Genomic DNA, 13186 nt, shown 5'->3' with positions numbered 1-13186 from the left:
ACTAGCAACAGACTAGACTGAGGTGGAGTCAATTACTGAGTGTAGGCCTAGCTCAGTCACACACTGAGGCTCGCAAAGAGAAAGATGGGAAAAGCAGAATTTCCTGAAAGCTTCGCTGAGCCTGCAGAACTGCCTGACATCAGTTTTCGTGTGGTCGTACAGGATTATGAATGTCTTTATTATGTAAATAACATTGAAAGGAGTCTTTTCCTACTTGCACCTGAACACAGCCTAAGTCATATAATGACAAATACAAATCAAGTGCCTACCGTGGGCCAGGCACTGTACTGAAAAATTACTGATAGAATTCTTGAGGTACCTATTACATAGATACTCAGTGACACTTCATGAGTCAAAACAAGAATGTGGTTTATCATAATTCATAAAGTACTGTAATATAGTGGCTTGCAGGCACCCTCATAATTATTTACATTCGCAAGATATAACTGGATATAAAATCCATATTTTAAAAAATCTAATATGTAATCTAACAACTGTATCCTGTATAGAGGATAGATAGGAAGAAGTAGACAGGAGAAACAACTGATTTTTTCAAACCCTTCTCCCAGTGAAGTTGTTGGGCTGTGTGCACAAGAGGTCTCCAGTGCAAACAAGTGCTCCTTGGTTACAAATAGAAACTAAAAACTAAGAGGTCTAAAAGTATCTCTCCTATACCCTCAAGTAACCATTTATTCAGGTTAACCCTGTATGCAGCATGCAGGAGGAGTTCTGAGTCTTGGCTTTTGCTAGCTGCTAGCTTAAACTCCATTTATTTTTTCCCCTTTTTATTTTTTTATATTTATTTCGAGAGAAACAGAAATAATGCGAGTGGGGAAGGGGCAGGGAGAAGGAGAGAGAAAGAATCCCAAAGAGCCTCTGCACAGCTAGCGCAAAGCCCAACTCTAGGATCAAACTCACAGAATTGTGAGATCACAACCTGAGCCCAAACCAAAACCAACAGTAGCATGCTTAACTGACTGAGAGCCACACAGATGCCCCTCTTTTTTTTCCCTCTGTTTAAATCACTGGGATACAATTGACATTTAACATCACATTGGTTTCAGGTGGACAACATAATGATTCACTATTTGCATATATTGTGAAATAATCACCATAATAAGTCTTATAGTTAACATCCATCACCTCACATAGTAACAAATTCCTTTTTCTTGCAATGAGAACTTTTAAGATCTACTTTCTCGGCAACTTCCAAATATGCAATACAGCATTATTAACTATCCCCCACATGCTGTACACATAATTTTCTCATTATAAAATTAATATTATAAATTAATCCACTGTGTTCTGAAGATTAAATAAGATAATGTGGAGGCAATCTATAAACTTTCAAGTTCAACACAAATGTGAGGTCAAACTTTAATATTTTCGTTTAAATTCTATTTCGTTTAAATATGCAACATGCCCCAGTCTACATCAGAAAATGATAATAATCCTTTAGGTCCATAATATGCAACCAATCAACTTTTTTTTTTTTTTTTATCAGATCTGCTTTTTCAAAATATCAAACTCCCAGTATAGAGAATGGACTGGAAGGAAGTGACAAGGCTGGAGGGACAGGGAGCAACTGTTGTCCCAAGAGTAAACCATGACTGTGACTTCTACTGAGAGGCACATACTTAAGAATTCTCTAGAATAAGACTCAGAAATCTATTAGATGTGAGGGAAGGGGGATATGAAAGAGATCTTTACTATTTGTGCTTTCCAATTTTAAAATAACCCATCTTACTCCTTTTTCCTATTAAATCTTTTAGTGATAATTGGCTTTTTACTTTAAGCTTTTCCTTTTTATATTCCTAATTATATTCCTGTTGGATGAATGAAATTATAATACCATATATACTGAGTAGGAATTTTCTATAATTACTCTACACCATAATTTTATAATCTACCATGGCTAAAATTTCAAAATTCTACAAAATCTCCATATCCATCATTTCTATTTCCATGTAACTTATTCATATCACTGCTGACAATGCATTTATGGTTGTCTTTATAGTTTACTATGTACTATAATAGATTTTGTGGCATGCAATAATGTTTATTTGACTTTCTTCTTAAATGTTTTTATGTATCATTTCCATAAGGGCTGTGAAGAAAGTGATTTTCTCATTTCATTATGTCTGGTAATATCTTCCTAAATTTTCTCCACTATTGAAGAAAGACATTTTCATGTATCTTAAATATGAAATAAAGTTCCTATTTGGCCTCTGTGGTTCCGGTATTTGCCATTATAGTTTTTATTTCTGGCTGTACAATGTATGGGTATCATGGTACACTTTATCTAATTATATTTCTGCCGAGTACCATATAGAAATTTACATTTGCACTTTTAAGTGATTTATGTGTATTTTTCTAGAATCTGGTGTTTGCGTTTAATTTTATAAACATTATCATTAATAACTTTTTATTTATAACTCCTTTTGTTTCCTATCTGCCCTGTTTATTTTGGCCTCTTAGGATTTTTTTAAACAAATGTTTTAGTTTTATAAAGATATTTCTTTTAACCTCTTAATTTATACTTATGTTGGTCACTTCTAAAGAATAGGAGGTAGGAGATAAAGATAACTGAAGAATAGACCTTTTTTTAACTTTTTTTAAATTATTATTTTAGAGAGAGAGAGAGAGAGAGAAAGAGAGAGAGAAAGCACAAGTGGAAAAGAAAGGCCGAAGGAAAGAGAAGAATCTCAAGCAAGCTCTGCTTGGAGCCTGGAACCCAATGTGGGGCTCAATCCATGACCCTGGGATCATGACCCAAACTGAAATCAAGAGTCAGATGCTCAACCAACGGAGCCACTCAAATACCCCAAGAATAGATCTTAAAGAGTAAATCTAAGGTAAAATAGAAATAAAGAAATTAATAGTTACATAAAGCATAAAAAATTTGATTTTCTTAACTACTTCTCTTTCTGCTTCCCACTTTGTTTTGCCAACCTAAAATTTTACTCCTTCCTCATACTTCAGAGGAACCAACAAAACTATCAAAAGCAACAAGCTTCCCTTTCCTTCTTTTTTAACCTATTTTTTAAAAATTTCACTCACCTTTAAATATTCACCTAACTATTCCACAAAGCCTGAAATCCAAGAGTAAGGCTGTGTAATTCTAGATCTTTCATTTCTGTAAACACTAAAGACATCCCCCAGACACCAGAATGACAAATTCTGTATGTGGAGTCTAAAAAAGTTAAACTCATAGAACTGAAGAGTAAAATGGTGGTTGCCAGGTGCTGGCAGGTGGGAGAAATCGGGATATGTTGGTCAAAAGGTATAAATTTTCAAATATAAAACGAATAACTTCTGGGGATTCAATGTACAACATGGTGAGTATAGTTAATAATACTGTATTGTATACTTGCAGTTTGCTAAGAAAAAAGATCTCAAGTGTTCTCACTACACACACACACACACACACACACACACACACAAACACACACACACTCGTAACTGTGAGGTGACGGATACATTACTTAACTTGATTGTGATAATCATTTCAGTGTATATGTATAGTACACACTTGTACACCTTTTAAAAAATCATGTACAACCTAAATATATACAATTTTTATTTGTCTATAATACCTCAATAAAGCTGGGGGGAAAAAAAGACTAAGAACTTCCGCTATGAACAGCATTCTAGTTGGGAGCCATATCTGGCTCCACCTTCCTAAGTTTGTACTTATTTCTTTTTTAATTCTGGAAATCATCGCTTTTTGAAAAAAATACCGATATGAATGCTAAAAGGTCTTGACATATCATGACTTGTTTAAGTAACAGAATTAGTGAATTAAATGAGGTTCTCCAAATTATATTTTAAAAACTTGACTTTATTTGGGGGTATCTTCATTTCAGTTAGCCTTCTCAGGCTTCTTGTTAGCCTTTGCAGTAATAATTCTCTCTCTCACCTGTTCAATTAAGAGAATTGCTGTAGTTATGTTTCTTATGGTTTTTCTATTCTCTTTCTCCACGTATTCTTCTATAGAGGGGAATAATTTTTGTTGTTCCAATTAAGTTTCATCATGACCTAACTTAAGAACTTTATTTCTTCTTCATTGTCATATTATATCCAGATGTTTTCTGTTTCTTCCATTCACCTGGTCATGGATTGTTAATTACCATTCATTCTTTCTAATGTTTTTGTACTTCCAGTCTTCCCCTGTAAAATTTGAGCTTTTGAGTCTTCAAAACTTTTTTCCAGAAACAAGTCTGACTTTTCTGTGTCTACTGTGTTTCTCGACTCTGTTGATAGTAATTTGAGGATTCTCTGACTGTACTACCTGTCTGACTCAATTTCCTTCCTGCCTGCCATAGCAATTATTAATAATGGTCTTCACAGATGTCCTTCTCTTTTTCTTTTTTGGGGGGGAGGAGGCTCTGGGTATTTTTATACTTTAAATCTTCCCCTGATAATTATCTATTTGTGTAATTATTATCTACTTGGAGAGCTCTAGCTGTACCCTTTTACTGGTTATATTGAATTATCTTTCACACCCTGCCTTTGACTCAAAATGCTGTTTTCTGATACCTAATTAACCTTGTCTGTCTCTACAAATCAGGTATAACTTAGAAAGACAATGATTTGCCACCACAGGAGATATTTGAAACCATATGCAAAGTATCGTCAAAGCCAAGTTGCAAAAATGTTTAGAATGTTTAGTTCTATAAGGGAATATTCTGAAGGAGAAAACACTCAAGTGGATATAATTCTGCAAAGTTTACTGAAAGAAAAATAGTCAAATTGTGACTCAGTCTAAAAACAGACTAGAGACATCTATAATGACATCACTGAATCCTGGATGGAAGGCTTCGTGGAGAAAGCAGAATTTTGGACAGAGATTAAAAAGTGGGTAGACTTGTAAACAGTAAGGAAGGAAAGAAAAAGTATTCCAAAAAGAAGACTGAGGACATGAAGGAGGTATGTGGATATGTGGACAAGAAAGAAGGAACTTCTCAGGAAATAAAATAATAGTCAACTGAAACCATATAGTTATTTAGTGCAATGAAACCAAGTTGAAAAGCTAGGAAGCCAAGCTGTCTGAGGATTCAAATACCAGATGAATAAATAAAAGGGTAAAGAGATTAGATAGAAAGACCAGGTAAAAGACAATCATAATCATGCAGGTGAAAGTCAAGGCAGTGTGGTTTAGCTATAGCTGACAGAGGAAGATTGGAGTAGAAAAGTCCACTAGTCATTTTGACATGTAAATTACAGCTAAGAAAAGAGGAAATGGCTGGAATTCTAAATCTGACAGTCATTTGGAGAGAAGTAACAACTGAAGAGTAAAGACAGTGGAGAACTAGGGGCAATCATAGGGAGTACTCTTATTTACAGGATGAAAGAAAGAAGTACAGAACAGGCAAGAAGATCAAAAAGGATCAAAGTTTTATTTGGTGAGATAAATTTCTCTGCTAAAGATATAAAGATTTATTTGAAAGACAATCTTTATCTCCTCTATCCATTTCCTGACACAACAGCTCAACACCATATCATTCATACCCACTCCTATCACTCATTACCACTATTTAGCAGCAGACTTCAATGTTGTGGAAAGATACACTTTTACCTTCCAAACAAAGCTGAATGAAATTTCTGCAAGCTTTGGGAGCTTCTTTTGACCACAACTCTATGTCAATATCTCCAGCTGTAGTTTTCAATAAAACCTATGGAAAGAATATAACATCATTATATTAAATTATCATTTTGGTTTGATAATCAGTTGAATTGCTGCTCAAAATGAAGCATCCATTAATGAATTTTCAATTTTAAAGTTAAAATTTTAAAAACTTGCTGGGCTTTTCTTGTTATACTAAAAAAATTACAACAGGGATATCACAGTCTTTTCAACAAGTCGTACTGAAAAAACTGGACAGCTACATGCAAAAGAATGACACTGGACCACTTTTCTTATACCATACATAAAAATAAATTCAAAATGGATTAAAGACCTAAATGTGAGACTTGAAGCCATAAAACTCCTAGAAGAAAAGGCAGACAGTAATTTCTTTGACATGGGCATTAGCAACATTTTCCTAGATATGTCTCCTCAGGCAAGAGCAACAAAAGCAAAAATAAACTACTGGGATTATACCAAAATAAAAGCTTCTGCACAGCAAAGGTAACAATCAGCAAAATGAAAAGACAACCTAATGAATGTGAGAAGATATTTGCAAATGATATATATGATAAGGGGTTAATATAAAAAGTATAAAGAACTTATACAACTCAATACCAAAAAAAAAAAAAAAAAAAACCCAAATAACACGATTAAAAATGGGTAGAGGACCTGAATAAACATTTTTCCAAAGAAGACATACAGATGGCTAACAGACACATGAAATGATGCTCAACATCACTACCAATGTAAATAATCAATGAAATGCAAATCAAAACCACAATGAGATATCACCTTAGACATGTCAGAATAGTTAGAATCAGAAAGACAAGAAATTACAAATGTTGTCAAGGATGTGGAGGAAAAGGAATCCTCATACACTGTTGAGAGGAATGCAAACTGGTACAGCCACTGTGGAAAGCAGTACAGAGGTTACTTAAAAATTTAAAAAGAGAATTACCATATAATTAACTCCACTACTGGGTATTTACCCTAAGAAAATAAAAACACTGATTTGAAAAGATATATGCACCCCTGTGTTTATAGCAGCATTATTTACAATAGCCAAGATATGGATGCAACGCAAGTGTACGTCCAGAGATGAATGGATAAAGAAGTGGAATATGTATAAATATACAGATATATAGATATAGATATAGATATAGATAGTATGTGTATATATACACACACATATAGTATGTGTATATATACACACACATATATATAGTATGTGTATATATACACACATATATACACACACATATATATGTGTGCATATATGTATATATATACACACTGTATATACATATACGTATATATACATATATACACATATGTATACATATACACACACACACATACACAATAGAATATTACTCAGCCATAAAAAGAATGAAATCTTGCCATTTGCAGCAACATGGATGGACATAGATGTTAAAATAATACTAAGTGAAACAAGTCAGACACAATAAGACAAATACCATGTTTTCACATGTATGTGGAATTTAAGAAACAAAGAAAAAAGACAAACTGCAGACTCTTAAAAACTAGGAACAAACTGGTGGTTGTCATAGGGGAGGTGGGGTTGAGACAGATAAAGGAGATTAAGAGTACATTTACTTTGATGACAGTGAAAATTGTACAGAATTATTGAATCCTCATACTGTTCACCTGTAACTAATATAACACTGTATGTTAACTATATTTCAGTAAAAATATTCATTCAGTACAAGTCATTATACATTTATATCTTTCCTTTTTTTTAATGTTTGTTTACTTTTGAGAGAGAGAGAGAGAGGCAGAATGCGAGTTGGGGAGGCGCAGGGAGAGGGAAACACAGAATCCGAAGCAGGCTTCAGGCTCAGAGCTGTCAGCCCAGAACCCACGGGGCTCGAAGTCATGAACTACAAGATCATGACCTGAGCTGAGGTCAGACATTTAACTGACTGAGCCATCCAGGCGCCCCTACATTTATATCTTCCAAACAGCAATTTCAGAAATAATTTAAGATTTAAGAAAAAGCAGCATATACCTTTATTAATCAGAAAAACTTATTCATTTAAAAATCAGTCATTTAAACTTGCTTTAATTAAGAAAGCTTCTTGCAGCTTTCCTTCCAATAAAATTGGTATAGCAAATTAAGAAACTAAAGAACAATGAATCTATGAAATTGTGACACTATGAGACAATTTTACAATTATCTTTTTATATACCAACACTCTAGTTGCTCGTTCAAAATCATGCAATTCCTAATTTAAAACAAAACATTCCTAATCTAATTCTGGGTTGTATATGTTACTAAAATGGTACGTCTTAAGATCATCATCTACAGTACATGGAATCCGTTCAAAGTCTCCTTTCTACCAGCTCATGAAGGTAAGGCCTTCTAACTTGGCATGGCATGAAACTATGTGCAAAGTAAATACTCTATCATGACAAACCAACCCAGCTGGTTTCTCAGTTTCTTGGAAGGTATATATTTGGGATGCAAATTGAGTTGGCTGAATAACTCCCTAGACTGTATCTATAACAGTGGGTAATACCTTCTGGTTTTCCATGAAAACTGGTGTCCATCCCAATCTTAAAAGTACAGTATATCTCAAAAGACAATATCCTGTCCTACCTATTATCCCCTTGTATACTTGAAATAAAATGCTACTGTTAAAGGGACCCTTGACATGTCTTCCCTTCCTTGCAACTCTAATACAGTGATCTCCAACTTTTTCAGAGTGTGCATCCCTATTAGCGAAGAGGAAAAGGGAAGTGGGAAGGGAGGTAAGGAAGTGGAACACAGAGTTCCCAAATAAATACGTTTAAATACATGTAGTACTATATTACTCTAGTACTGAAAGAGTCACAGAAGATAAACATTTCAAAGCATTACATAAAAACAGTATTTTAAAATATTTCTTAATCTTCTTTACCAGTGGTATAATGAAACTTAAAGAAAAAAAAAATAACAGCTTTACTGACATATAATTCACATACCAAACAATTCACCCTTTTAAAGCATTTGTTAGTATAATCCAGACATTTGCCACCACCACAATCTAATTCCAGAACATTTCCTCACCTGAAAAAGAAACTCTGTAACCCATTAGCAGTCACTCCCTATTTCTTCCTACTCATAGGCCCTGACAAACACTAATCTTTCTGTATCTATGAATTTGTCTATTGAATATTTCATATAAATGGAATCATACAATGTGTGGCTTTTGGTATTTGGCTTCTTTCACTTAACATAATGTTGCTTTCAAATTATAGAGGTCCATCTTCCTGTTCTACTCACTTTGTTTTAAATGTCTTGAAAATGACAATGGCTTTATATTCTTACTGATAAATATGCCAAGGCACAATATACACTTAAGACAAAGTTCATCATTAACAATAAATAGAAATCCGTATTTCAAATAATTTTCATAATAATTTCTAATTTTTAAGCGTCCGACTTCAGCCAGGTCACGATCTCGCGGTCCGTGAGTTCGAGCCCCGCGTCGGGCTCTGGGCTGATGGCTCAGAGCCTGGAGCCTGTTTCCGATTCTGTGTCTCCCTCTCTCTCTGCCCCTCCCCCGTTCATGCTCTCTCTCTGTCCCAAAAATAAATAAACGTTGAAAAAAAAAATTAAAAAAAAAATAATAATTTCTAATTTTTTACATACTTCCCATGTTGAGGCATCAGGTCTACCATTTTCTTGTGGTTTGCTTATGTTTACATTATTAATATTACTTTCAATATGAAATCTGTGAGGGCTGGTCTAGTTAATCCAGATTAACAATGAAATGTAATCCATTTAGCATGATATTAGGAAAAATTACATCATGACATATAAAAAGTGACTAAGTAAATGAATATACATGTTCCTTTTTATATATAAAAGATTACATTTAGGGGCGCCTGGGTGGCTCAGTCAGTTAGGCGTCCAACTTTGGCTCAGGTCATGATCTCACGGTTTGTGGGTTTGAGCCCCATGTCGGGCTCTGTGCCGACAGCTCGGAGCCTGGAGCCTGCTTCAGATTCTCTGTCTCCCTCTCTCTCTGCTCCTCCCCCACTTATGCTGTCTCTCTCTCTCTCTCAAAAATAAAATTAAAACATTTAAAAAAAATTTTTAAAAAGATTACATTTACACAAAGGAAACGATAAATGCAAGCAGAAGAATGTAGCTTTTCTCTTTGCATCTCATGATGGTTTTGCACAGTCCCTGAAGTGTGCACTCACTGGTTTAAGAAACCACTACTCTAAAGAATAAACTAATGCACACCATCCCTCCCTTTACAGGTTCTGGAGTCAGCTGCTCAAATTCCAGTACTGACTGACCCTTGCACTTACAAAGGGTAAGGAAGTTTTTTACTTTGGACATGCTATCTAACATATCTGTGACTCAACTTTATTATCTAAAATAGGGACAATAATATCCTCATAGGTTTCTTGTGAGAACAAAATGATTTATTACACATAGACTGCTTAGAACATTACCTGAAAAATAGTAAATGTTCAAAAAATGGTAGCTACTATTGTTGTAATTATTCTTCTTCTATATTTTTGGCCACAGTCAACTTACACCCAGTAAAAAGAATGCATACACAGTTGGGCTACCTTGTTTACCAGAGTTTCTTACTCTTTCCACTGATAAGCTACTGAATTTATAAAGAAGGCACATGGCTCCTTCCTCCATACATTTCTTTTGGCCATCACTATTTTGCCAAGTATTGGTGCTCCCTTTCTTAAAGATTCAAAATAAGGCAATACTTTGATTAATAAAATGTTTCTTTTTTTAAATTTTAATGTTTATTTGTTTATTTTTGAAAGAGAGAGAGCACAAGCGGGAAAGGGGCAGAAAGAGAGGGAGACACGGAATCAGAAGCAGCCTCCAGGCTCTGAGTTGTCACAGCACAGAGCCCAAGGCAGGGCTCGAACTCATGAACCATGAGATCATGGAGCCACAATAAATGTTTATTCTTAAGAAACGTTTTATTGGGGCGCCTGGGTGGCTCAGTCGGCTAAGTGTCCAACTTCATTGTGGCTCAGGTCATGAGCCACAGGATCATGAGCTCCCAGTGCCATAGGATCAAGCCCTTAATTGGGGCTCTGTGCTGGGTGTGGGGATTAGGATTCTCTCTCTCCCTCTCCCTGCCCTCCCCCACTCACTCATGTGCTCTCTCTCTTTCCCTCTCTCTCTCAAAAAAAGAGAATATTAATATGCAATTTAAATTAAGTGATCATAATACATAGAAATTTCATCTTGAGTGTATAAAGACATTTCTATCAAGTGGTACATTTCTGTGTGTCATCTTCAGAGGCCAGAGTTACAACAAAACACAGCACAACTTATAAACAACCACTGATATGGTAAGTCAATTACTTCCCAGGTTGATACTATGTTCTTTGAAGGGAGGAACTTTTGTCCCATTTATCCTGAATATCTCTTAATCCTTTTAGTACCTAATGTAGCATTAGACAGCATAGGCACTAAACAAACATTCACTGAGAAAACATATTGTTATATCTGTTTAAATTCCTTCCAGGCCCAAATTCTTGCCATGTGCTCTCTATGGTACAGAACTTTGAAGCTTCAATGTCCTCAACTGGCCTTATGTTAAAAAAAAAAAAAAAAAAAAAAAAAAATCCCCAACTGTGTTTGAAGGAAACTTTGGCTATGCCTGATGTTCTCTGTAAGCCCAATTCTGTTTCAGAAGGACAGTATTTTTTTTTTATTTTTTTTTTTTAGTTTAGTTTGAGAGAAAGAAAGTAAGAGAGAATTCCAAGCAAGCTTCACGCTCAGTATGGAGACTGACAAGGGGCTCAGTCTCACAACTGTGATATCATGACCTGAGCCAAAACCAAGAGTCAGACAATCAACTGAGCCACCCAAGTGCTCTCAGAAGGACAGTATTTATCAGTTTGCATGTACTTATTTACATGATTATTTGGTGAATGTACATTTCACTCAACTGACTCCATATTAGAGACAATGCTGGTTTTCCTTTCCCTTGTATTCCTAAAACCTAGCATAGAGGTTAGCATGTGCTAGTTGCTAAATAAATATTTGTTGAATAAAAGATCTCCTGTACAGGCATGTATCTTTGTTAAAGGTCTTCCTCTTTATGACCATGTCAAATCTTCCTTCCAGAGTAAAACAACTAAATCTTCCCTTGATCAGCAGCAATATAACCTCAAAGTCACTGATGCTTAATACTTTAAGAGAAATAAAATATTAATCCATCCATTCATTCAGTCAGTACATATTTGAACTCCTCCTACCATGTGTCAAGCACCATTCTAGATGTCAGTCCCTGCCATCATAGTGCTTGCATTCTATGGGGAGGAGAATGGGAGGCAGAGGACACAATAAACAATAACTAGTAAGTACACAGAAAAAAACTGAAGAGGGAAAGGGCAGGGAATGTTGGAATGCAGGACATGAATGGAGTTTGTGATTTTATAGAGTAAACAGAAAAGTCCTCTCTGCCAAGGTGACATTTGAGCAGGCCAGAGTGTACTAAAGAAAGGAATAATAAGTGTGAAAGCCCTGACTAGCAGGATGGGCAATATTTTTATTCTCTACTAGTGTTTATTAACTGAGGGTGATATCACCCTCAAAAAACATCTGGAAATATGACGAGGTAGGTATTCTGAGTTTTTACAATGATGTGAGATACAGATGAGGAGTAAGGAGAAGTTCACACAGCAAAGAATTAAAAGAATGGCCCATCTCAAAACACCCACTAAAATTCTTGGTGGGGATATCAATTAGAGCATTATTGTTTTTGTTTTCATATTGCCTTATTATATTACAAAATGTTGATCAACAAAAGACTGCATAAATTATGATATAGTCATGCAACAGAATCGTATCTGATGTAAATTTAGTTTATCCTAATTCAACTATGTGCTTTAAAGTTAAAAAAAAATGTTTATTTATTTTTGCGACAGATAGCGAGCACAAGCAGGATAGGAGCAGAGAGAGACAGACAGAATCTGAAGCAGGCTCCAGGCTCTGAATTGTCAGCACGGAGCCTGACATTGGGCTCAACTCAAGTACTGTGAGATCATGACCTGAGCCCAGTCAAAGGTTTAACCGACTGAGCAATACAGACGCTCCTCAACTAAGTACTTTCAGTCCCACTATTTTCTCCACTATGTTGGTCCATCGCATTTCATATGTGGTGAGACTAGCTCACAGTTTAAGAATCCCAGTGATACTTATTCCATTATTGACTCCTCTGCCTCATACTGCATATAAAAATCTTTGATGGGAACTGACATACCTTGACCATTAAATCAATCAGGAAATCATTCTCCCATTCTAATGTGGGAACATTTCTCATTCTCTACTTTCATGTTTTAAGACCAGCTCAAAAGATACCTCCTCCACGAAGCTTTTCTCTTCTTCCTCAGTGGCTCATTTTTTAGTACTTACCGTAGCACTAGACTTCCTCTCTCCATAAGCATGCCTATTGGACTTATCAGGTTTTTCTTTACCTGCTTACCTCCCAAACAAAACCATAAGCTCTTCTAGGGCAACAACTAGACCTTACCCATCCATCTTTGTGTCCCCAGCAC

General features: G+C 35.4%; 1 protein-coding gene across 5 annotated transcripts in view; it reads right to left on the bottom strand.

Moving 5' to 3' along the window:
• CWC27 (CWC27 spliceosome associated cyclophilin) overlaps nt 1-13186 on the bottom strand; it is a 192830-nt gene that overhangs the window by 178998 nt on the left and 646 nt on the right. For all 5 annotated transcript variants that reach the window (XM_003981012.6, XM_023257015.2, XR_002159717.3 and 2 more), the window contains exon 2: nt 5579-5675. In XM_003981012.6, coding sequence (XP_003981061.3) covers nt 5579-5675 — 97 coding nt within the window. The remainder of the gene's footprint in view (nt 1-5578; nt 5676-13186) is intronic.

The sequence above is a fragment of the Felis catus genome, chromosome A1 (assembly GCF_018350175.1).
Source record: "Felis catus isolate Fca126 chromosome A1, F.catus_Fca126_mat1.0, whole genome shotgun sequence".
NCBI classification, from domain to species: Eukaryota; Metazoa; Chordata; class Mammalia; order Carnivora; family Felidae; genus Felis; species Felis catus.
This window is presented reverse-complemented; position numbering and strand designations above follow the sequence as displayed.